General features: G+C 34.3%; 1 protein-coding gene across 1 annotated transcript in view; it reads right to left on the bottom strand.

Annotated features, from left to right (window-relative positions):
• The window catches only part of LOC118196778 (uncharacterized), a 29,483-nt gene extending 2,153 nt beyond the window's left edge, over positions 1-27,330 (bottom strand). Inside the window, exons 1-3 of the mRNA XM_035368240.2 lie at positions 27,064-27,330; positions 14,221-15,041; positions 9,508-9,866 (exon numbers count right to left, since the gene is read on the bottom strand). Of these exons, the coding sequence (XP_035224131.2) occupies positions 9,548-9,866; positions 14,221-15,041; positions 27,064-27,072 (1,149 nt within the window). The 5' untranslated portion in view covers positions 27,073-27,330 and the 3' untranslated portion in view covers positions 9,508-9,547. The remainder of the gene's footprint in view (positions 1-9,507; positions 9,867-14,220; positions 15,042-27,063) is intronic.
• Between the last annotated feature and the right edge of the window lie 313 nt (positions 27,331-27,643).

The raw sequence follows: 27,643 nt of genomic DNA, 5'->3' as shown, positions 1-27,643 counted from the left end.
TCTTTTTCTAAATATCTGCAACATTCCTCGGTGAACTTTTGCAAGAGCGAGTCGTTACCGAAGAGGTACCGAATCTTGGTTCTGTCAACCACTCTTTACTCTGATATTTCCCATTTGAAGGGGGGGGGGAAGATTCCATGAAATTTTGCTTTGCTTAACATCCTACAAAACGTTAATTACAGTACAACTCCTGTTATCCAAACTCCGACTACCTGAATCGCTGGTTATCCGAATCGTTTTCAGAATTTAAGAAAAAATTAAGGCGGAAACGTACTGCGATTCCCAAAATAATGAATCTATCTACGCGCCTATTATCCTTCCTTCTGCGAGCCTAGTTGCAGGCGCAGCGCGAACATTATTGGGATGACGCAGTCCCCTCTATTTCTTGCTTCCCAGTGTTTTCCTTTCTTTATAATTTACGACTTAACTGGCAATGATCAACATTCGATAGAGCTTCAGCTATCCAATGCTGATGGCCGTCAATGAAACACTGTCAACTCCCCATTGTCAAATGCATGCGCGACTTGGCTGCCTAAAACAGATGAAGACAAATCCGGTCAAGTAAATTACAAAATCCTATGAAAAAATCTTATAAATTCTCAATGGTCGCTGCAAGCGCACAAAATGAAGGCTGTTAATCGGGGGGGGGGACTATTAACAGAGATCTGATCCAAAACATTCGGAATATTGTAAAACTCCATTTATCCGAATCTCCGAGTCGCTGATTATCCGAATCGCTTTCAGAGCTTAAGAAAAAAATTAAGACAGAAAGGTAGAGTTGGATATTCAACGATTTCAGACATTAAAACCAGCAACCTACACTTTTAAACTTCGTGTCACTGCTTGAAAACGAAGATGGAAGTTCTTCAAGGGAATCAATGCAGCAACAAACAAAAATTTAGAAGATGTCGTTTTCAGGTGGTTTTTGTAGCAACGTTATAAGGGAGATCCAGTTTCGGGTCCGATTATTTATGAAAAAGCAATGATCTTAGCCCAGAAGCTTGGTTGTTCATCCTTTTTAAAAGCAAATAACGGCTGGCTGAGAAATGTTAAGTGCAGGCACGGTGTCCGTCAGACAGCTTTCTTGGACCGAGATGTTCAGCAAGCAATGACTTTCAGCGCTTGTAAGTGTTATACAGTACGCTATGTAACATGTACGTAAGTGTTGCTTTTTCATTTTAATTAATTTAAACCTCTTTTTCTTTCAAAATAATTTTTCTCCTATTTTTCAACATACAGTACGGCAGTAATTAAACGTACGTAGATTCTTCTTTCGGAAATCCAATTATCCGAATTTTTGATTATCAGGATGGGGTTCGGGCCCAATTGATTCGGATAATTAGAATTCTGCTGTACTCAGCACCGTTTCTTTTTCGCTATAAGGATTTTCATATCTTTTAGATGTATGTTATCTCACAGTTAAAATTTGTTACGTGCTGTTTAAAACATAAGCTCGAACATTTTAAACTAGTGTCTTTTTCCCTGGAAAAATCTAAAGAATTCTTATTGATATTGTTACAAACTTTAATTAAACTGCATGGATAAGACCAAAATAATGCGATTAAAGTATTTATGAAATTAATAATCAAGCATATAACCACGCCTTTGACAATCAAAACATGCTCATTATTCACGTGACCATTATCTTCAGATGTGGAGTCAGAATAGGCCAGATTGGCACCATGTATTTTCTTTTGGATTTTAGTTTGTGTTTTTGTTTCTTCAGGCTTTTAGAACCAGATGGACTAAATTTAAAAAGCATTTTGCATCAACAAATTGAAATGCCGACGAGTTCGTCATTGGCCTAGCAAGGATATTTCAGGATATCTAATTCTGTTTGAAGTAATATATGCTTATATTGTTTTATATATCTTCAAAATCCTACTCTTGTTCATTTGAATTTGATGCTTAAATTTACAAAATGTGGGATAAACGCGCGAGGTTTCTTCATAGTTTCATCCATCTGAACTTAATGCGTAGGCTAGTTTAAAGGAAAAGGATGCTTTCGTGGAGGACTTTCTAAAGGAAGTGGGGAAGTATTCACATTACGCATGGGAAGAACCGAAAAACCAGGCTTGCAGTCAGCCCGTTTGCCTTATCTCGAACCCGGAACGAATTCTCAGCATTCAACCGTCTTAACCACTTGGTCACTGGGTGGGTTGAAATTAATTACAATGCGCTTTCTGCATCAGTGCTAGAAACCAGTGATTATCTATTAGATGCTTTGTTTTGAATCTACGTTAAAAATGAATAAAAATGTATGTCACAAACGTAGTTATCCTATATGTATGTCACAAACGTAGTTATCCTATATTTGAAATTATTTTTCATTCATATGTTCTCTTCCCCATCCCCACAAAAAAAATAATTCATGTTTCTACATTTCGCCAAATAATAGAGGGGAAAAAATGTGAAATAAGATGTTTTAAAAACATCCATTTAATAATTCTTTGTTTTATCGGACATTTTGAGAGCTCACTGGATGTGCGTGCGGGCGCATGTTCGAGAATATTCCTGAAAAGCAGATGGGGGGTCGCCAACTAACAATTTTTAAAAATATTGCTTGCATTAATTTTTATTAAAATTTTGTCACATGATTAATTTAGTTATTGGAATAAAACAACAGAAAATACGAAAAATAATTTTTAGTTTGTATAGAAGTTTAATATAAATAATTTTATGAAGCTAAAAGCGTAGTACTTCGTTTTGATTTGAATTTTGGCATGTCATAAGTAGTTTTCCTTAAATATATCCAAGAAATTGAATTACAAATTTTCAGAGATTATGTAAGGTTAGGTTTAATTACGATCTCTTGGAGACGTTACACATGCGTGGTCAGAGAAATCAAAGTGAAATTTACATGCTCTGAAAATGGAAAAAGAGGGCCCTGAGGCAAATAATACCGATTTTTATACCAACCAAAATATAAGAATTTGCCACCATTTCTGATTTAATTATTATTTCTCCAATATATATATATATATATATCTTTTTACGTACAATATTTCTGAGTGATGAAGCAACGATTCGCTATCCGCTACCTTGGTTTGATTTCCTTTTCCTACATTGTGGTTTTTCATCGCTTCACACACCAGCAGATGGAGCCACCGTATGACGGTTGCTTTCCAGATCGTGCTTTTAGGAGAAAAATGTGAAATCTCCTCTGATTGTTTCTCCGTGAAACGCAATGAACTTTCACCGTGCCTTTCTCGGGACTTCTGAGGAGCTGGAAAGAGCTATCTAACATCGCTGTATGCCAGCCTAAATGAAGAGTATCTTTTAACATGCGATACATTTTTAAACGTAATATTTTGTAATATTAAAATGTCTCATTCATACAGTATTCGTAATTAGCAGTAATAAATAGACAAAAAGTGGACTTGGGACTTATCGTGAATTTGCTGTTATTTAATGAGAGGGATGTACAAGGTTTGTTATACAACTTGTGATAAAATGGCTTATACAATCCACTTTCTTATACAATTGACAGATGCAGGTAATTATTAATATATTGTTCAAGTGAAAATAAAATTTGGAAGAGAAAATTGTAGATCAATATGCAGTTGATTTGTTTAGGAAGTATTAAAAGCTGTAAATATTGAAGAAAAAAATATTTGTTACCGAATGGGACATAAAATACTCATTCAGTTCTTTAGTTTTTAAATAGAAGAATTATATGAAAAGTAAGGGTTTAACATACACTCAGAATTCTCGTGTGTTGTACAAATATATATATTACTAATCAAGAGTGTTATAATAAACTATTGTTAATTTTGGACTACTAATGATGAGGTGTTATTTTCGAGTTATTTATAACTGTCTCCTAAACGTATTTTTGTCTAAGTACTTAAATACTGTCTAAGTATAAAAAAAAAATTAAGATCTAAAAATATCCAGCTGCGAGGTATGTACAGTTTGTTATTTCCTGGACCTAAGTTTAGAGTTCTGTGAAGTTTTCATTCTTTCTCCCTTCCCTATTGGGGAGATTTCCAAATACAGTAGAACTCCAATTATCCGAATCAATTGGTATCGGACTCTATTCGAATAATCAAAAATTCGGATAATTTTTTTTTTTTTTTTTTTTTTTTTCGAAAAAAGGGTCTACGTTCACTTTAATTAATTATTGTATGCACTGCATGTTGAAAATATGGGAGAAAAATCTATTTTTAAAGAAAGAGGTTTTAATTAATTAAAATGAAAAGGCAACTGCGTATATGTTATATAGAATACTTTACAGTACTTACAAGTGCTGAAACTCATTGCTTGCTAAACATCTCTGTCTGTTTGATTTTCAGCCTGCACTTAAAATTTTTCAGCCAGCTATTACATTCTTTAACCAGTTAACTGTGGCGCTCTCGTTTAAGAGTGCGCACCGCTTTCTGTCGCCCGAATCGAGCCATGACGAGTATATTCGTCAAAGTAAGTTTCGCTGGTAAGATATTGAGGATGAAAAAGATGGGTTTCTTTTATAAAATTGAAAATTTTATTACTAATATTTACTTATTATAAGCATATATTACATACATATTAAACTAAACACGCGATAAATTAAATTAAATATTATACATATAAAATTAAGAATTTAAATTCCTGCTGTGGAGTGATATTCAGCGAAACAGGGTACTATATACAATGGGACTTTGCAAATCGAACATCAGTAACGCGATTCCTTCCTGATCTTACGTTTGTAGTAATGCGAACACCTTCGCGTAGGGTTGTTTTTTTTTCGATGTTCCGGGTATATAATCCGGAACATGATTCCCGCCTAATTGACTTATATTAGGTTTAAATAGCCGAGTTTGTGTCAATTTATTTCTTTCAATTGGATACGTCGCAAAAGTGTCTTCAATAAATTTGAGCAAAAAGTTGATACGCGATCATGTTCCATTATTTTTTTTTATATAATATGAATGCATTCAGACACATAATGTCTAAGAAATGGAGAAATATCTTTATGTATTACTTTTTGAGTCGTTTTCTTGCTGTAGAGTACGCTATGATAATTCCATCGCTCATTTCCACTCCACCCATTTTTTTATTATAATCAATCACTAGCTCCGGTTTCTTTGTTATTATTTTTCTTTTCTCCGTTTCCATTACGTCGTCATTATGTACAGTACTTAATAAATAAACCTCCCTCTTATCTTCCCATTTCATTATACGCATGACGAGTGTACTCGTCCATACACAAAATCGTGCGCTTTTCCATGACGAGTATACTCGTCAATCAGAGTAAACTCGTTAAAAGATGAACAGCTTCTGAGCTGAGATGTTAGCTTTTTCACAAAGAATGGGACCCGAAATGGGTGTCTTATAGAACGTTGCTGCAAAAACCACATTGAAAATGACATCATCTAAATTTTTACTTGTTACTGCATTAATTTTCTTGAAGAACTTCCAGCTTCGTTTTTAAGCAGTCACACGAAGTGTAAAAGCGTAGGTTTGCTCCTTTCAATGTCTGAAATCGTTGAATGTCCAACTACTTTTCCGTCTTAATTTTTTTTCTTAAATTCTGAAAGCGATTCGGATAGTCGGAGTTCGGATAACTGGAGTTGAACTGTATTTAAAAAATTGATAAGCTGATGCGTTTATCCTGTAAAAGATCCTTCCCTAGCTGGGATAACCATCCGTAATAAGATACTCGATAGATACTCAAGATACTCCATTTTGATACCACGTGCTCTTCTTCCTAACTTCATTCTGTATCAAGCTACTTCTTATGCATAACAGATTAACTAGTAACTGAAGATTTCTAAGCATTTAAAAAGGGTCAGGCTGCTTTCTGTAATTTATGCTTTTTTTATTTGGAATTGCTACATTTAATGATGAACGACAACTCTGAAGATAACAATGACACAGAAACAGCAAGTTTTTATTTGAAAATATTTAAGTGTTTTATTAATAATTTGTAGTAAATTTAATCAGTATTTTATACTTTTAATGTAAAATAAAATTAGACTTGATTATTTGTTACTAGCTGCTACGAGGCCAGCCTTCGTCTGGCTTTTAAATGTACCGGAAAAGTGCCTAAAGGGAACACCAAACATTAAATTTGAAAACTGCACGTAATTTTACTCTGCAGAACAACTTTCTCAAAAAATAAATCAATAAAAATGTACCACATAGTAAAAGAATTACAATGAAATAAGCAGTACAGATAAATAGACAATGCAAATATTAATTATCCTAATAAATAAATAAATTAACCAACTTCTCGTTGCAAAATCTTAAGAATTCAAATGGTATAAAGGAAGTTAAGAAAACCTTGTATGTAATAAGCAATAAATCTCATATTTTGAAGAGGAAACAGTCAGCAGTCCAGTATCCAAAGCAATGAATGAAAAACTGTAGCCAAAACCACATTTCTAAAAGAATGAAACTATCATCGGTAAGCAATAACCAATCAAAATTGCGCTTTGCGGATGACATAATTCAAAATATGCAAACCCCTTTGCCATTAACCAATAAAGAGAGAGAGAGGGGGAAAAGAAAATTCTTTCTGTTGTGCCTCCCGAGACACATGCGCGTCAGAATGAGAAGATTACGATGTGCGTGTTGCGTGTCCAAAAATCAAAAGAAAATAAGCAGCATTTTATTTCAATTTTTCAACAGTCCAGATATACAAAGCATTGAATGAAAAACTGTTGCCAAAACCACATTTCTAAAAGAATGAAACTATTCGAAATGATGAAATTTCATCAAAAAAGATTTAAAGAAAATCTGATTCGAATTTCGAAAAAAATCTCTTCGAGAGGCATTGAGTCTTGTCTAGATGCACCTATGTAGCAAATTTCGTAGCCCTGGCTCTATTAGCTTGAGCGCAGAACGAACGAAAGACACAGACAGACACAGACAGAGTCTTTCTTTTATTATACGTACAGGAGATCATTTTCGCAAGAGTTCAGTATTTAACCTAGGACAGGGCTTAGTTTCTAAAATTAGAAGTGCAGAAGCCCTATGGAAGACCGTCAGCAAAGAGGAACAAAAGTAAATAAATTATTATTAAAATCATTAATAATTTAAAAATTAAATGGTTAATTATTATCGAATTAATTCATAATTACTTAATATTTATCATTTATTATTTAGTTAATAATTACTGTATTTGCCGGCGTATAAGACAAAAATTTTTTCTTTAAAAATACGTTTGAAAGACGGGGGGGGGGCGTCTTGTACTTCGACACTGCGTCTTATACGTGTATACTCGCAGAGAGGCATTTCGGCCACCCCAAACTGAAAAAATGATAAGAACTTTGGAATCAGGAAGAGGATCTAAAAAAAAAATTAAAAAAAAAAAAATAAATAAATAAAAAAATAAATAAATAAAATAAAAAAAAAAAAAGAGGCAACTCATAGATTGGGTATTTGCAGTATTATATTAAAAAAGTATTACTTTGTTAGTCCAAAGGGGCTTTCTCCTTGAAGACTATTGTTTTCGTTTTGCGATTTTGCGTTGGTTCACTATAAATATCCGTTTCACTTTTCAAACTGTTGCCACCGAATGTTAGAGTCCTGCATTATATTTGAAGAAATTAAATGATGAAAAATCTGCATAAAAGTACGTATGTTTCTCGTACTGTGATAAAAGAACGGTACCTAGAGCCATCCAATTTTGAATGACTTAATCCTGCTGCAAATATGGATATCTGAAAGCCCAAATTTGTAATTAGTTTTATTACCGATTTCATATTTTGTAAAACTTTAACGAATTTTTTTTATTAACAAACTCAAGGATTCCAAAGCGAGCCATGGCAACATTTTACAGAAAAAACATTTTTATCTCTAGCGCGCGAGACTGGGTATTGAAAATTCTAAACATATGCTCAATTTAAAATTATTTTGCGATATTGCTCTTAAACTGAATTTTATGGTTTAAGTGCGGAGAACGTGATATTTCATAAATAAAGCTTAAAAAAAAAAAACCGCCCCTTTGGACGTAATTTAAAATTTGAAAAAATACTCGAAATTCATTATAATGATCATTAATAAAATTTTATCGTTCAAAAATGTGTATAAAAAAGGGCCTTATAGGCCGGCGTGTCTTATACGCCGGCAAATACTGTATTGAATTAAATAAAATTGATATTTATTCAAATAATTGAAGATTAATGCAATTAAATTATTAAAATGAAATAAAATGCAAAGAGATAAACTAAAATTTAATAAGCGATTTGTAATAGAATTTTATTGCAAAAAAATAAAATTTTCAAGATCAAATTTCTACTTAAATTGTTATTCAGTTACATAGAAAAACTGCCGGAGGCTTCTTATTTAGGGCTACCGTGCGCACTGGGGATTCCTTTTTATTAGGGATATATCACAATTCCCTAGAATATCCCTACATATAATAAAAGAAAGAGTCTGTGTGTCTCTCCTTCGTGCTGCGCGTAAGCTAATAGACGCAGGGCTACGAAATTCGGTACATAGGTGCATCTAGACAAGAGCCAGTGCACCTCCAAGCGATTTTTTCAAAATTCGAATCAGACTTTTTTTTTTTTTTTTTTTTTTAATTTTATCTTTCCGATTTTATCGCATCCTTTTGAATAGTTTCATTCTTTTAGAAATGTGGTTTGGGCAACCATTTTTCATTCAGCTGTATACTGGACTGCTGACTGTTGAAAATCAGCACTGTTGCCAATCAGAAAAATTAGGGCGATCATTCTATGCAGTTTTTAAACTTAATGTTTCTCTTGAATACTGGACAACTTGAATACTTCGAGAGAAGGCAACGGGAAGTTGATTAATTTATTTATTAGGATAATTAATATTTGTATCTAAGGGATATTGCTTATTTCATTGTAATTTTGTTATATGTAACAATTTTTTTTTTTTTTTTTTTAAATTGTGGGTTTTTATAGGAAGTTGTTCTGCAGAGAAAAATTCTGCGCAGTTTATAAATTTAACGTGTGACATTCCCTTCAAGCATTTTTCCAGTATATTTAACATGTTGTGCGCGGCGCCGAATTTGCTGTCCTTTCCGTTCAGCCGGCAGCGAGCTAAGCCGTATTTTTGTTTAGAATGTTTCTATATATTTCATTAAAACTAAATTTGATCACATTTCATTGATACTATATTTATTTTTTAACTTTAATACTGTCGGTCCTGCGGACCAACGCCAGCCAAAACAAAAATTCCAGTGCCGGTCCCCAGGGACTGACGCCGGGTCACACGGAATGTTCACCCCAAAGACCGGCGCCACGCTTAGCATGTTAAAAGCCAGACGAAGGCTGGCCGCGTAGCTGCTAGTCCCTAATAAGAAGGAATATATTGATCCCTTCTTATTTAGGGAATCCATAATCCTTTCATATTTAGGGAATCCCTCTTATCTAAGGAATTATTATTTAGGTTTATCCCCAAACTTAAGAAGACTTAAAGAGCCGAACTCTGCCGCAATTTAAGCTCCGATGACCTAGGATGACCTTCTCTTTCATAATATGCAGTTGTCTCAAATGAGAAATCTCATCTGCGAAATTTTCTAATTTATAAAAATGCTATACAGCTACTTACATTAAGCGATTTGGCAAGATCCATTGTTCTTCGGATGCTTTCACAACTTCCCGTAACCGACTGGATAAGATTGAAGATACTTTGGCCCATAATCGTGGTATCCTTGACCGCCGTGATGACCGCTTTTGTACAAAGAGTTATTATCGTGGTAGCCGTGATCGCCGTGGTGGTCATTCTTCTTGAAATACATGTAGGTCTCCGCACCGTGGTGGCCGGCAGCCTTGTGGCTTTCTTGGCCGTGCTGAGCCTTGTAGGCGGAGTGGTGTCCGCGATCGGAACCGATGTCATGGTGGGCCCGGATTCTGTCATAGGCATAAGCTTTCTCGTAGTGGTAACCACGATCTCGTTCGTAAAGGCCTCTGGAAAATAACAAAAGAAATACGTGATTGGAATATACACGAAAATCTTCAATGCTGTTCGTTCAAGTTTAAAGTGGAAGGACGATGGATAATAAGATGTGTTGTTTGAATGTTCGACAACAGAAATGAGGACAACAGAAACGAAATAAAGGAAATGTTTGCATAACAGTGCCATCCAGCTGTTATTGAGCTTAAATAACTTGACATTGTGATGAAGGTTAAGTTGTAAGATTCTGTGCTGAGCATGTTTAAGTAACAGTTGAAGAGTCTTAAGAGCTGATCAGCGAATAATCGCTTGAGTTCGTGGGATAGAGAACAACGCTTAAGAAGGGTGAAATTACCCTTTATTATTCAAAGTTTAACAGAACTCCGTCTTGGAGTTTTACAATAAAGCCGCCACTCGAGCTTGAACTTAGGAAATTAAGAACTAAACTAATATTAACTAACAAGATATAGCCAAAGCTATCAAAATTCTAACAGAGTTGGTCCCTTAGCTCTAAATAACTGCGAAGCTATCAAAGGCCTGAGTACGGCCGAGCGTAATAATAGCTTAAGAGAGAGTAGCCTAAAAAAGGCGGACGCGTGCTAGCCAGAATCACTGGTTCTCTCTAACGAAGTAAGTAGAACTTCACGGTTTAATACTTCATCTCATTTGCATTCAAGCTCGTTTCTAAAACTCATTTCTGGCCGGAAGATGTATGTTGAAATTCAGGAACACAGGAAAGGAACTTTAACTCAAAATTTAACTGTTAGGTAAATTAATATAATCCTTACAAAGTTAGTTATAAGGATTTTAAGTTTTACTAACATTTATTTTAAAACTTAATTACCCCCTCTTATTTTCCACTTCCAGCCAGAATAAACGCGGTTAATTTTAGTATGTAAATTGAGCGTGAAAATTGTAGTTGTGGCCTTTAGCCAAGAAGGAGTTAGAGAGAGAGCGAGACTTCTCGCCACCTTATTTCACGCGCTCTTTTCCGCAAGTTGCTGTCCGCCTTTAAGGCCAGAGGTTTAGTCCTCTTGATACTGAAGACGTATTGTAGTTTTCCCGCATCCTGCGTACTACATACGTAAAGATCTAAAATGCCAACCTTAGCGTTACTAGTCTTCGTAAAACATTTGAGTTTAGCTCTTATTTAGTTAGTTTGTAGTTCTTATTTTTACGTTTCAGACCACAAGTACTGGTCTTCGTATCCCGAAGTGCGGGAGCAGCTATAAACTGTGAAGAATAAAGGGTATTCCATTCTTTGTCATCTCTTCTACAATCCCAAAGGACATAGTTTAAAGTAAACTCACTGTTCTACTCAGGACACCCACACGCTCGCTAAACAGATTAGAAGAAATAGCAGTCCTGATAAAGTAACTCTTGTGAAAATATTAAAGTAAATTAACCAGGAATAACGTTAAATTACTGAAAATGTGTGAGATTCCAAATGCCCTGTAGTCGAGGGTCATCACTCGGGGAAAAAATAGGTTGGACTTTTCAAGAGGTATCTGCGTAAGGGAGGGATGCCTTCGTGGAAGACTTTCGAAAGGAATCTGACTCGCATCCACATCAAGCATGGGGGAAAACCGCAAAAACTCCCATGTTGCTACTCGTTATCTGAAACCTGCACCCATATCGAACTACCAGACTTTACCACTAGGCTGATGCTGTGTTACCTAAAATACCGGCTTGTGAAATAGATTAGGGCATACCAGCGGCTAAACGATAAAGTCACAGAGTTCTGGTAGTTCGACTTAAGCTCTTATCCTGGCAAACAAGCTGGCTGTATGGGAGTTTTGTTGTTTTCCTTGCATGTAATATGGAACTGAATCAGTTTCTGTTTAAAAACTTCTCCACGAAGTCATTTCTTCCCTTTTTGAGTTACATTGCCTTAACAAGTTAACCTAAACTAATTTATAAGATAATTAATTTACTTCAGATTTAAAATTCAGATAGCCAGAAATAGAATTTATAAAATGAAGAAAGAAAGCGGAAAGTTTCAGGTTTTATACTACGCCCAAAGGTCTTTTTTAACGTTTTGTGTGTTAAATTTGTTTATTAAATATCATGTTCTTCGCAATTAAAACGCATAAAATTCAATTCAACAGCAATATCACAAAATAACCTCAAAACAGCATATCTTTAGAATTTCCAATACAGCCTGGAGATAAAAATGTTTTTTTACCGTACAGTGTTGCCATTTCTCACTTTGAAATTTTTGAGTTTGTTAATCAATCATTCGTTAGTTTTACAAAATTTGAAATCTGTAATAAAACATATTCAAAATTCAGATTTCCAAGTGCCCATGTTCGGCTGAAAAACTACATTATTCAACATTTGATGGCTCTACGTACTGTTGTTTCTTTCACAATGCGAGAAACATTCGTACATTCATGCAGATTCTTCATTATTTAATTTCTTTAAATATAACGCAGGGCGATACTATTTGGTGGCAACAGTTTGAAAAGTGAATCGACGCCAAATACTGTTTTGAAATTAATAACTTTTACAATTCGTTATGATTTTTTTTAATATCTTACTTTCATCAAACTGGTATTGGCGCGATAAAATCTAGTATTTTTTATTGTTTAAGGTCTTTTATTAATTTAGTTTTTTTTATTTATCTTTTTATATATTTTATACAGTTAATATTTTATTTATCTTTGTTTACCATTACTGATGGCCTTCAACAGAGTTCTGATGCATCTAATTGAATAATTAAGCCCCGTGTACATCATTATGCTGTAAAAAAGGTAACATTTTCTGGTTGGTTTTCGGCGAAGATGAGCAGAATGTACATTATCAGGAAGTAATTACTATTATAAATGCTAATAGACGCAACATCTTACATACGTATTATACATGTACGTACATTTAAATATGACTCAATTTACGTTATTTACATTTAAAGCCTGCTTCGTTTTTGCCTTTTTCATAAGTATAAGGCATGTAGGGTTTTTTGGTTAGTATATATGTATTGGTTCCGATATTTTAATAAAACTCTAATATGGAATTTAAGTTATTGCGTAACGTAATGAAATAAAAGCGCATTTCACGAAACACCTATTAAGAGCTCTATGTGAAATCGCAGGATGCTGTAATGTCTGGCCAACAGAACACTCAGAAGTAAGTCTTATTAATAATCATTCTTAAAATCTATGCTTGCATTTCAATATTTTTAATGGGCCCTTAAATGTATGAGTAAGGGATAGAAGCTCTTTTAGAGCAGAGTTTCTTAAACATTTTTCAGTTGCGACCCTTTTTTATCACTGATATCTTTTCGCGACCCCCATTTACGAAATTTACTTTTTTGTTTTTTTACCATTACTTTTTTGCACTTTGTGTCGTCACTACCGCGCCAGGAAAGCGTTTCCGACCTTGCATTGCTATGTGGTTTCCCATCGTCTAGGTGTACTCTATCTCTCCTGAAAATTTGTATTTAAAAGAAATGATATGGTATATAAGGTGTGTGTAAAGGTGCAGGCCACGTAATAAGACAGATTTAACCATGCATAAATGTTAATTGCCCACGGAACGCATCAGGTATTCTGTTTAATTGTACTTTGCACTATTATATTGCATTATTATGTGTATTTTTGTATTATGTTCCTGTTTTGTATTTCTATATATCTGTATATGTTTTTCGTATTTGTATTTTTTACTTTTTATTATTAGTAACGAATGTATTTTTTACGTCCAGATGTGTATCTCTAAGAATATGTATTGTAATCCACCAAGTATGCCGTATGCGCGTCAATGTAATCATGTCAGTCTATGTTACAGCCATATCTTTCCATGTATAACGATTATGGCCCTGTAAGGCCATATAACACTTTTGAAATTACAATAAATTTTGAGGCCCGGAAGGCTGTATGGGGGTGTATTCCCGGGGAGCGGCGTTGGTCTGTTGGACTACCCTCTGGATGAACGGTGTGCTGGGTCTGGGCGTTCCGTGCGAGACATTCGTGTGGCCCCATCACCTAAATAAGTGTGGGCGTGGCGCTACACCGATTAGCCACAATGGTAAAGCTATGGTGCCCACGTCCTCCGTCAGTTGTACCCTATATATGCATATACATACAAAATATAAAGGAGATTGTTTAGAACTAAGAGGTTTACAGAATCGGTACGCAGATAATCTTAAATATTAGTTGAGATAAAGACAAATTATGCAGCCTCAATATAGAACAGTGTTGTCAATATGGAAAATTCTAGTGCTATTCGTGGTTAAAATTCATAGTTATGCAACTGGGAAAATTAACCTGGCTAATAACTCAAATCAAGAACTGCTTACGCAGATCCATATAGAATGATAAGCAATGGATTACGATAAAGAATTAAACAAAAAAAAAAAAAAAAGATTCTCACTTGTTATGATAATGATCGTGTTCGTCATGATGACTAGCGGCTGAAGAATGAGCCTTATGTCCTGAAACATCATGATGTCCATGGGATTTATGGCCACTCTCCTTGTGTATTGAATTATCCGAGTGGTGCCCATGGCCTGAAGCATGATGGGCTTTGTCTACCAGGTGATGCTTATCATCATAGTGTCCATAATTCTTCACGGGTACATGATGTTGCTGTGGAAGGGGAACTTCTTGCTTAATTACAACTTCGTGTTCTTCGGGGACTATGGCGTAATGTGGTATAGGTTGTTGATACAAATGCTGTTGCTTGGGATCTAAAACGAGAGGACTTGGGTACTGAGATTTTGGCTCTTCTACGATAATGTATTGCTGTTGGGTTTTAGGGTCTACCACTGCGTAATGGGCATTGCTCAAAGGGCTCGCTATGACCTGATGGGGAGAGTTTTTCAATTGAACTGGTGGATATTTGTCTCTCGCGTATGCATTTATGTCTTCTCTGTACACTTTACTATGTTCAGGAAGGGGAATATATTTGGGTTCTTCGTCGTAATGTCCTGAAGTCTTCACATCACTCGGAGGTAGAAGATAGTAACCATATCTACGGGATTTGTGAGCTCTGAGTTTACGTGGAACTTCGTCTTCGTTGTATTCATGACCACCGTGATCCCCGAACTTTCTTCCCTCGTGGCTCTGGATAATTTCGTAGATCTTCTGTCGAGACGCTTCTGGTGTCAAATCTTTGAAGTTGTCTTTCTCATCGGACTTTCTTGGAACAGCTGCCACGCATGCAGCGCAGCAGGCCAAAGCAAGTAAGATGATCTGAAAGTAAACCCTGCACTGTAATTTCATATGTAATTTAAAGATTGATTAAAAATAGTTTTCATTAAAATAAATTTGCAAGGGATTATCACGATCAATGGTCGTGCATTAACAACATGTAAAATGTGCAAACGACACCGCAACACGCGTACATGGGTGAGAATGTTTCCTTGCGCATAAACATCTATCAACAAAGATACGGAAATGACCACTTTTTACTTCCTTGTACGAAGTAAAAAGGAAGTATTGTAATCGCGAAAAGTTTCAGGCAGCATATTTCAACGAAAATATCCATTTTGACCGCTATCGAATGCAATTTAATGATGTCTTTGTGTAACATCTGTACGTAAAGACAGAATAAAAGACTCTTTTCCTTGAAAAAACGTTATAAAACTGCTTTAAAATGAAGAGAATTTTTCGTGGCATCTGTACGAATGTATGTCGCATAACTCAAAAACGACTAACCTCAGAACGTTGAAATTTTGTATATAGGACTTCTATAATATTTAGATGTGCACCTCGTATTTTGGTTGCAATCGGCTGCACTAAACGTATGTAAATATATTTATATATATATCCACTCTGTTACCCGGCTCAGTCATCTCAGTTTCTTTACTCTTGTACGTTTGTAAATTGTGCATTTTTTGCTTTAAAAATGATTGAATTATGTTGTTGTTATCTTTCGGGTAATGCCTTTAGTAAATCTGCAAGCAATAGTTTTACAATTATCAGCAATTTAAAAGCCGTTTAAGTGAGGTTAAGCCTTAAGTTTTAAATAACATGGCGGACATATTTGTTTACATTTGAAACAGCAGAATAGTAGATTCGTTGTCAATCTAGAGAGACTAAGCTTCGCAACAACAAATATAACGCCTTCATTTATTACTGCGAATTAAATCATGTTTAATCCTTTCTGGAATTTTTTCGAGGAAATAAGTGTTACTTGCATTAAGTGTTATTAAGATTTGCTTCGTAATTTTTAATATAGATATTTTGAGATTTTATGTATTTCTGCCTTATCGCGAAGTGATAACTGAATTAATTGAATGAGAAATACTGAATAGTGTGTGAAAAATCTGTTTCTTTTTTGTTTTGTTTGCTTAATTTCTTTCATACATCATTCTAGATATATTAGAGTATTTGAATAGAATATGTGGCAATGATTAGATAATTCTTCAAATGATATAAATTTTGTGCATTATGAGTTATAATATGAACGAAATATAACGCTGTTAAGTGAACTTAGCGCCAGAGTGTGGCTATGGTAAACAAATAGAGTGAATTTTAAAGTGCATTTATTCTGTTGCGGTTTATGCGCTAGCGACAAAGTAGATTTAATTCAATCCAGTAAGTTTAAATGAAATTCAAGAAAAAATGCGTATAATTTAATATTCCGTACAAGGAAGTCATGCGGTGTACACATAAGATTTTTTTCTTAAGTCGCTATCGTTTTTTGGAAATAGTAATACAACTCACTATTTCTTTCAAGTTTGCTTTTGTTTTTCCTGATGCAAATAGAATGCTCATCTATTCCCCCCACCCGCTCTTCATAAAGGAAAAGTTATAAGTTTTTTATTGGTTGGTAATATGGTAATATTTCGAAATGGTTCCGACAAATATTTGTTTTACCAAAACATAGTAGAACTCGTATTCCTTTTAACGTGGTAGGCTTTCTTGTACAAAAAAACTTATGTCGTGTAATAATACTTTGAAGAATTTTTCTCTCTTAAATTTAAGATCCTGGCAGGTATGGGATGCATGTCGGTGAACACATGTAACTTTTCACATTCTTAGAGCATCTTTGTAATTTGTCTAATCTTTGTAATACTTGATGTAAAATCTTCTTTATTTCATAACAGTTAAGAGACCCGACCCGAATGGCTTTGCCTCGATCTTTTGAAGAAAAACATTTTTACCTCGTGACAATTCTTGTAATTCTTCTGTAATAACGATGCAAAAAATAATTCATAGTCGTGCATTTTTAGGTCGTATGCGGTATGGAACCTATGTAAAATTGTCGATGGAAAAACAAACTAATTCTCTCTCATTATATCAGCAACAATGGCACACAGTTTTGAATGACTTTCGCCTTTCTAATCCAATGTTCGTAAAAGCTCAAGTTCCGTCCAATATTATTTTTGAATTTATGTTTCATTTTCCTGGTTATTTGCAAATTGAAAGAAGTGTAGCTAATTAAATTTGGTTATCATCCTGCGTGTAAAGTTTTGTTTTGGGCTTAATTAAAATTGTTCTTCAAGGTTCTTAGGTTTTCATTTTTTAAAATCACATCAAACCTTCTATAAGTATGCGGATTATATACGCATAAAAGAAGACTATATATGAGCTTTACCTACGTGAGTTGGAAAGCATTCAAGCCCTAGATTCCTGCAAAAAAATGGCCCACCAGCGGCTGGGCGGTGAAAGTCGCTGAACACTGGTAGTTCGGTCCGAGTTTCGAATTCCGTGAACGGGCTGGCTGCATGGTCGTTTTCGGGCTTTTCCCCATGTGAAACGTGTGTACGAGCCAGTTTGCCTGAGAAAGTCCTCCACAGAGGCATCCCTCCCCTTAGGCAAATAACCCTCGAGGCTTTGCCATAATCGCATAAACCAAACATGGAAAAAACCTTTCACATTTCGAAGAAGACCGATATGAGTTTCGTAAAAGAAATTTGAGCATTCCAAGGAGGCTCGCACGAATTATTCTTTTTCGAGAATCGTCTTTCTCTACAAATATACACTATACTTATGTAGAAAGTCGAATATTTTAGAAAAAAATATGTATGTTTTTGGAAGGAAAGAAACTGCCAACATTTTTTTGTTAAATGCATGGTTTTTCAACTAAATCGTGTTCAATGTTGGATTTTTCTAGTTTAAATTTTTAATTTCATATCGTCCAGTGAGGTGTTTTTAAAATAACTTTCCAAGCTAACAATCACTTCAATAAGTTAGGATCTATTTTCAGAGGTACGATATAAGGTTATAGATTTTGCCGTTCTGCAAGAAGCAGAAACTTTCAGTTACATTTATTTAATAGCAAATAAATAATTTAGTAAGTGTTGTTTGTATGCAACGTTTATAGCTCATATTTGAATTTTAAATTCTGAAACAAGGAATCGTATCCGATATAGAGAGCTTGTCCAGAGTAATCAGAGACAACATTACCGGCAAAGTTTATAGATGTGATAAAATACAGGGTGTCCCATAAATAGCGCCCAAACCCTGCACAGCCAGATTCCTCGTTGGGATTACATAAAAAATGCGCAAAGAACTGTATCTGTACGATCCACAGTTTACGAGAAAAATGCGTCACAGCCAGTGCAAAGAAAAAACATCAACAGTACAACTCCAATTATCCGAACTATCCGAATCTCTGATTATCCGAACCGCTTTCAGAATTTAATAAAAAAATTAGGACGGAAATGTACTGCGATTCCCAAAATGAGGATGACGATGAGGATAAGTGTCACTCGAGGAATTAAGAAACATTCTTTTGAAAATTCCTGGATGTTCAGAAGTTGGTGCTGAGGATACAGCAGAATGGGTGTGTGATTTGCAAACCCTGGGTTTCAGATTCTAAATGAGGGTGAACTTATTGTGTGAGAGAAAAATGTTTCGAGGAAAAAGATGATCTTAATGTCGAAATTGAAGCAGACGAACGGGACCATCAGCTAGTGAAACGTTTGCCCGCTTTGAAGTGGATGGAGCGTCAGCCCGAGTGTGACCCCATGCAACTTTTCATTGTCAATTGGACGCGCGACTTGGCTGCCCGTAAACGGATGAAGACCGTCAGACAGCTTACTTTGACCGAGATGTTCAGCAAACAATGACTTTCAGCACTTACACATACTGTACAGTACGTTATATAACATGTACATAAAAGAGTTGTCTTTTCATTTTAATTAATTAAAACCTCTTTTTCTTTAAAAATATTTTCTCCCATTTTCAACATACAGTAATTAGTTAAAGTGTACGTGGTGTTTCTTCGGGAAAAAAATCCAATTATCCGAATTTTTATTATTCGAATGGAGTTCGGTCCCAATTGATTCGGATAACTGGAGTTGCATATCTACTGTATTTGCATATCTTTCCAGACGATAACGTTTAAAACGTTCGCTGCGCATATCGGCAGCAGATCGCTGGTCTGTAAGTATGTGTGGGCCGACATGCTCGTGGATCGTCTGCTTAGACCATATTTGTTGCCTGAACGGCTTTCGAGACAGTCCTACTTTGCCTTTTTACACGATGTCTTAACCGAATTCCTCAATGACGTACCCTTAGCGGCAATACATGGGCTTTTGTTCCAGCATGATAGAGCTGCGGCGCATTTGCGTGCTTCTGTACGTGATTGGTTGGATATGGCATAGCCCGGCCGCTGTATCGGACGTGGGGGTCCGATTCTATGGCCGCCCCGATCGCCAGATCTGTACCGTTGGATTTTCCTATGGGGCCATAAACGGACTTTGTTGTTTGTTGGACACAGCGCTTCTGCGACGTGTGCATTCATCCATTCCACAGCGCTCAAGCCTGCCTCAATATGCACGGCGTTCCCTTTGAACATCTGCCTTTATAAATACTGCTGTTGACGTGTCAAAAAAGTGTTTTTTCGTTGCACTGTAACGTATTTTTCTCGTAAAGTATAGATCGTGCAGGTACAGTTTCTTGGGAATTTTTTGTGTACTCCCAACGAGGAATCTTGCTGTTCAGAGTTCGGGCTCTATTTTTTTGGGACACCCTGTATAGAAAACAATTTTTATCCTTTTCCAAGAAATCAGATCTTTGATCCCCGTTCTTAGTCCCAGTATTTCAAAAAGTGCACTCGTAATCAAAACAAAAACATTTCACTGTTTATTTCGTAATTGCATTACATATAGATAAAATTTAATTTTGTGCAAAAAGATCCTATGAAATATAATTAATGTGGTTAATGCGTAGTCTATCATTTTTACAAGTTAATGCTTATTCTCTTATTTTTACAAGTTAATGCTTATTCTCTTATTTTTACAAGTTAATGCTTATTCTCTTATTTTTACAAGTTAATGCATATTCTCTTATTTTTACAAGTTAATGCTTATTCTCTTATTTTTACGAAAAGAAGAAAGAAGAACAAGTTTGTTTTTCACTAGTTTGCAGGACAATCGTTAAACATGCATTCTTTCGAAACGTTCCGCAGAAACCACGATGTAGTAATTATAGGGTAAAGAAAATAAGAGCTACTTTTCGTTTCTGCAGCGATAAGTAGTGAAATAAATAAACGTATTGTTTCCCACATACATGCATAATCTCTTTTCCGATCAGCCTTCTCGATAATTACGGCACACATATTTTAGAGGAAGTGTTCTTGAAAAAGTTTTAAGGATTGAAAATATGAAAATTTTATGTAAAGAATAATGGAAATGAGACTTTTACAATAAAATCGTAAAAATGGCGGCAAAATTTACAAACATTACTCGCGAAGAATTGTGCCGAGCGTATATAACAACTTGCATATTACGCGCATAATAAAATGCACTGAGGAATAAACTGCATTAAATAAGTAAATAAAATTCTACATACCAGAATTCATAAAGGAATTTTGAAATAAATTAAGATGTTAGAGATTTTTTGTTACCGCTTTCAAGCTGTCATCATGACAGGAATCCTTGTACGGAAATCCAGTTCCTTGTACGGAATATTAATTTATACGCGTTTTTTCATGCTTTTCATTTAAACGTGTATCCTTGACTTTCAATTGGAGATAGATTTCTCATTCAAAGAATTCAGTTCTCACTTCGCGACAAGGCAAAAATACATAAAAACTTTAAATATCTATATTAAAAACTGATATATATTAAAATGATATATATTAAAAACTGATATTTAAATATCTATATTAAAAACTGATAAAACACCAAATACAGTTAAAGCAATTAAAAAACAATTTTTACAATTAAAATTACACTTTCTACGTAAAAGCAAGCAATTCGTCCAGCGGGCAAGAAGGCAGATTTTTCGGTGCACAAAACTGAAAGTTTACTTTTGGTCTCACTCGGCAAAAAGACACTGAAGGCGTAGAAACTGGCTTAATTTGTCGTGGACGCTATGCCGAGTCAATACATGGGATAATTTAATAACTTAAATGATAATTCCAGAATAGATTAAGCATAATTTAATTCGCAATAATAAAAGAAGACGTTACTTTGTTGTTGCGAAGCTTAGTTTCTCTAGATTGGCAACAAATCAGTTATTCTGCTAAGTTTCAAATGTAAATAAATATGGCTCATATGGTAAAAAAATTAGGCTCAGCTTCACTTAAACAACTATTAAACTGCTGCCAATTCTACAACTACAACATGCGGTTTAACTAAAAGCATAAAAACCTTAACCGGAAGATAAGAACAACGCGATTCAATCCTTTTAAAAGCAAAAAATGCACAGTCTACCAACATATAAGAATAAAAATACTGAGCTCAAGGAGCCAAATAACAGGGTGTATATATATATATACATTTATATATTTTTGGTGCAGCCGATTGTATCTAAAAAGGGAGGTACACAACTACATATCATAGCAGTCCTATATATAAAATTTCAACGTTCTAAGGCTACTCATTTTTGAGTTATGCGAGATACATACGTATATACGTACCTACAGACGTCAGAGAAAAAAATCTCTTCTTAATCCATTTTAAATCCGATTTATAATTCGTTTGGGAAGGGAAGTCCTTTATTCTGTCCTTACGTAGAGATGTCAGGGAAAAACATCACTTAAATGCATTCGCTAGCGGTCAAAATGGATATTTTCGTTGAAATATGATACCCGGAATTTTTCGGGATTACAACACTTCCTTTACTTCGTACAAGGAAGTAAAACAGATTCCTAAGATTCTTCTCTTTTTTCAAACACAATATTAATTTCTATAAATTTTCTTACAAATAGTTTGACTTACACGTAATATCCATACATTTCACTCATATTATATCCATATATATATATTATAATATCCATACATATATATCGTAATATCCATACATTCACTCATATCCATACATTTCACGTAATACCCATACATTTCATCCATACATCACACATTAATATCCATACATTTCACTGATACAAAAAGCTGTTAGCTACCTTAAAAATGGTCATATAAATTGTTAATTATAAATCGTTTGTTATCGAACCGACGACACCAATATCTGCTTTGCTACAGAATTGCATTTTAGCACGAAATAAGTTAGTACTGCCGATTCAATCTTTACCAGTCATTGTTGAGTCAATTAACCCCAATGTCGCTAAAAGTGTCACAAAGAGAATATTAATCGGCCAATTAATAGGAGTTAATATCCGTAATAACAAATAATGAATCTAAGGCCCAAACTTTCGTAACCGACAGAGTCGCCTAAAATAATTAAAAATTAAAAGAAGTGTTACTGTTACCTCACGCACTTGATGTGTTCGGAGATTGAATATTGTTAACCTACCTTTCGCTTTCACAGCAAACGTTATCGGTAAACATTCTGTTATTGATGGGGAAGTAAAATTAGGATATTTAGGACAAATGAGCTGTAATTTCAAACAGTTTGGTATAGATAATGACTTTATTTTGCTTCGTAAATTAAATCGGTATTAAAAAAATATTAAAAAAAAATGTGAAAGGCTTCAGATTTTAAATTACGTCTAAAGGGGCCTGTTTTAACATTTTTTGTGTTACCTTTAGTAAATATCATGTTCTTCGTACTTAAACCATAAAATTCAGTTCAAGAGCAATATCGCAAAATAATTTTAAAATCGGCCTATTTTTAGAATTTTCGATACACAGTCTCCCGCGCTGGAGATAAAAATATTTTTTTCTGTACAACGTTGCTATAGCTCGCTTTGAAATCCTTGAATTTGTTAATCAAAAATTCGTTCAACTTTTACAAAATATGAAATCGATAATAAAACAAACTCCAAATTTTGAGCTTCCAAAATACCCATATTCGGCGGAGGATTAAGTTATTCAAAATGGGATGCTCTAGGTACCGTTGTTTTATTACAATGCGAGAAACATGCATACATTTATGCACATTTTTCATTATTTAATTCCTTTAAATACAACACAGGGCAATAATATTGGGTGGCAACAATTTGAAAAGTGAAACAACGCTCGTAGTGAATCAACGCAAAATGCCAAAACGAAATTAACAGTCCTTTTGGGCAAATTTCTCCTTTGGACTAAAAATTAATTATTGTATTGAAAATATGAAATCTATAATAAAACGAATTCCAAATTCGGGCTACCAGATGCCCATATTCGGGTGGAAACGTACGTTATTGAAAATTGGATGGCCCTAGGTACCGTTATTTTATCACACTGTGAGAAACATACATACATTTATTCTGATTCTTCATTATTTAATTTTTTTAAATATAACACTGGGCAATAATATTGGGTGGTAACAGTTTGAAAAGTGATACGGTCATCTACAGTGAATCGGCACAAAACGCCAAAACAAAATTAATAGCCCTTCTGAACTAACGCTCCTTTAGGCTAATAAGCGGCCGAGCGGTAAAGTCACTGAACACTGGTAGTTCAGTCCGAGGTTCGAGTCCTGCAGACGGGCTCGCTGCGTGGGTGTTTTCGTGGTTTTCCCCATGTGTAACGTGCATACGAGCCAGTTTTCCTTAGAACGTCCTCCACGAAGGCATCCCTCCCCTTAGGCAGATAGCCCTCGTGCTTTGCCGTAATTAAATAACCTAACCTAACCTATAGGCTAATACACATTTATTTAGATTTAGAGCTATTATTCTCCTAGAAGAGCTGTTATTCTCGAACCTGTCATTTGCATCGAATCGCATTTGTTGTCCGTTTCACTTTTCAAATAAGTAACCGCTGGAGCGGCCGATTGCTTGAAAAAGTTACTGTAAAACTGCAATATATATATATAATATATTAAACCGCTTAGTTTGTTAATTAGTAACGTGAAGATTAAATTTAAAAGAAAAATTAAATATCTTCACTGAAAAAGCAATAAACTGGATGTGGAAGCTGGAAATATTTTACATTGGATATCTTAAGAATTCCTTGTAAAGTTCAAATGTTGTCATCCTTTTTTTATACACATATTTTTTATTATATTATTTCTTTAATACATGGCGATAACATTTAATGGCAATACCCTTTTATATGTTTCCATACTTTTTTATATTCGCTTTATTTTTTATTTGGAAATACAGTATAGTGTTATTATTTAGTAGCAACATCCTTTTATCTGTGTCAGATACGTTTTCTAATGATCGCTATTTTTAGCCTAAAGAGATGTAAGCCCATAATGGCTATTTAGTCTCGAAACGGCATTTTGGTTCGAATCACTAATAGCGTTTTCAATCTGTTGCCACAAATATTACCGCCCTGTATTATATTTAAAGAAATTAAATAATGAAGAATCGGTATGATTGTATGGATGTTTCTCGCATTGTGGAAAAACAGCGGTATGTAAAGCCATCCATTTCCGAATAGTGTAACCTTCCATACCAAAAGGGCACCTGGAAATCGAATTTTGAAGTTTAAAATTTGTTTTATTATCTATTTCATATTATGTAAAATTTTAACGAAATGTTGATTGAAAAAACTCAATGATTTCAAATGAGAAGAGGCGACATTGTACGGAATAAAACATTTTTATCTCCAGCGCGCGGATCTGTCTATTGGGAATTCTAAAGATGCACTGTTTTTAAATACTTTAAGCCCAAAGGGGCGTTAGCTCAAATTCTTTCGAAAGGGCTCTCGAAAGTGTATATTTATATAAACGGGAAAAAAAACGCCCCTTTTAACGTAATATAAAATCTGAAAAATTTCCGGTTATTTATCTATTTTGTTTTTTAAATAATGCATGACACGAACAAAAAAGGAAAAAGTTATGTTTTAATTCTTTCTGAGTTCTAAGATATTTAAAGTTCTCAAATAATTTAAAGAATCATGTTTTCGTATGAATCAGATAAAAGAGCTTTAACTTCTCAGAACGAAATGTACCTTTACAATCATTCTAAAAAAATAAGTTTCAAAATTTCAAGAAATAAGGCGAAGTAAAATAAATAAATTTGAAATGCATTTGCATAAATATATTTAATTTCCATACTAAATAAATATATAAATAAAAAAATAAACTGAAAGGTTTTAGATTTTAAATTACGTCCAAAGCGGCGCTTTTTTAACGTTTTGCGTGTACTTTTATTTATTAAATATCATGTTCTTTGCACTTAAACCATAAAATTCAGTTCAACAGCAATGTGCAAAATAATTTTAAAATGAGCCTATCTTTAGAATTTCCGATACAGTCTCGCGCGCTGGAGATAAAAAGGTTTTTTCTGTACAACGTTGCCATGGCTCGCTTTGAAATCCCTGAGTTTGTTAATCAAAAATTCGCTAAAGTTTTACAAAATATGAAATCAATAATAAAACTAATTCCAAATTTGGGCTTTCAGATGCCCATATTCGCGGTAGGATTACGTCATTCAAAGTTGGATGGCTCTAGGTACCGTTGTTTTATCACAATGCGAGAAACATACATACATTGATGCAGATTCTTCATTATTTAATTTCTTTAGATATAATACAAGGCTGTAACATTGGGTGGCAACAATTTCAAAAGTGATTCTCTGTATATACTGAATTAACTCAAAATGCGAAAACGAAATTAATAAGCCTTCTGGGTACAGTGCCTTTTGCACTAATAAATTTATCTGTATATAAATATTAAATAACAAAAGCTTAAATTTATTATTTACTCTATTTCTCAAATTCTAGTAAAATATGACGTAACATTTAAAAGAAGCTATAAAGAAAGCTATTAAAAAAAATCTGAAACTTTCAGATTTTACATTACGCCAGAAGGGAAGTTTTTTAATGTTTTGTGTATTACCTTTATTGATTAAACATCGTGTTCTTCGCACTTAAACCATAAAATTCAATTCAACGGCAGTATCGCAAATTAATTTTAAAATGAGACTATTTATAGAATATCCGGTACAGTCTCGCGCGCTGAAGAGAAATATGTTTCCTTCCCCCCCCCGTACAATGTTATTATTGCTCGTTTTGAAATCGTTGAGTTTACTAATCAAAACTTCTTTGAAGTGTTACAAAGTATAAAATCTATAATGAAACAAATTCAAAATTAGGGCTTCCCGTTGCCCATATTTGGTGGAGGATTACGTTTTACAAAATTGGATGGCTCTAGGTACCGTTGTTTTATCATAATACGAGAAACGTAATACATTTATGCAGATTCTTCATTGTTCAGTTTCTTTAAATATAACACAGAGTGATAATATTTGGTGGCAACAATTTGAAAAGTGATTCGCTGTTTATAGTTTTCAACGCAAAATGCCAAAACGAAATTAACAATTCTTCAGGTAATATACATTAATAGTCCATAGTATTGCCCCTTTGGACCGAAAATGTGAATTAAGGAATATAATCGAAAAATTATATATCAAACATATAGCATTAAGCAAAACTTCAACACTGTTATTTAATATTAGAGCGAAAAATTGCTTAAATATACGTTTTGAAATCTAATGCATTTGGGCTAACAAAAGCTTAAATTTATTGTTTACTATATTTTAAGTCTAATAAATTTGACTTAATATTTAAAACATGTAATTAAATAAAGAAAAATATTAAATTATGTATTTAAAAAAATTTAAGATTGTTACATCCAGGTTAATTAATAGAAAAGCAAGCTGGGAGCATATATATTTAAGCAAAGCTTATTTAGGAAATAGGACATAAAAAAATAACATAATATAATCAATAAATCTAAAACGAAATAATTTATAACACGTATATTATATATTTCCATAACTGAATAAAATCCTAACATTGCGTGCTTAAGATTAAAGCACCTATTAAATCATCCTTCATTACGAAAAAAAATACATATTCAATATGATGGAATTTAGATGATTTTGAACTTATAAAAATTAATAATTTTCACTTATGAACACCCTTTCACAAACTTAGTATCCAAACAATTTAAAATATCGTGAAGATAAGTAACTTACTTTTCTCATACTCGATTTGATACCTATTGTCCAGTGGAGCAAAGTGGTAAACTAACCTTCCTGGTTACCCAGTATAGCACCAAATGACGCATAACGGACAATGGCCACTCGGTTTTATACGGCCAGTATCCCAACCCAGTTTTGAGTTTCCCTTCGCAGTCTTCTTCGGAAGGACGTCTTTTCTTTCTATCGGAAGAAGAAGGGGGGAGGAAATAGAAAAAATAATAATCTTTTTCTCCACCCCCCTACTACCGCCCTTCTTGCTTTACCTGTCAACGGTACACGCTCCGCTGCTTAAAGTCCGCGGTGAAAAGTTACGTAACCGTTGATGTTGGCAAACATTGAAGAGAAAAAGGGACATTTTGAAGGGGCTGATATTCAGCAGCTTTCGTCAGTTTTTCTGGCACGTGCACGCGTCCATTTTCGGCGCAAGATGTTAAATTTGGCGGAAAAATGTGCCGATGTGTATCAGCTGTTTATTTGACTCGTAACAATGCCAGTTGTTGAATTTGTTTCCGATGGAATTGTCTTTTTCCGTATTCCGTAGTCTGCTTTTAGCCCCCTTAGTGTTGCATGCACT

This window comes from Stegodyphus dumicola, chromosome 10 (assembly GCF_044657685.1).
Source record: "Stegodyphus dumicola isolate Sdum_Otavi_A_Nest chromosome 10, ASM4465768v1".
Taxonomy (NCBI): Eukaryota; Metazoa; Arthropoda; class Arachnida; order Araneae; family Eresidae; genus Stegodyphus; species Stegodyphus dumicola.
Note: the sequence above shows the minus strand (reverse complement) of the source record. Positions and strands in the feature narration are given on the sequence as shown.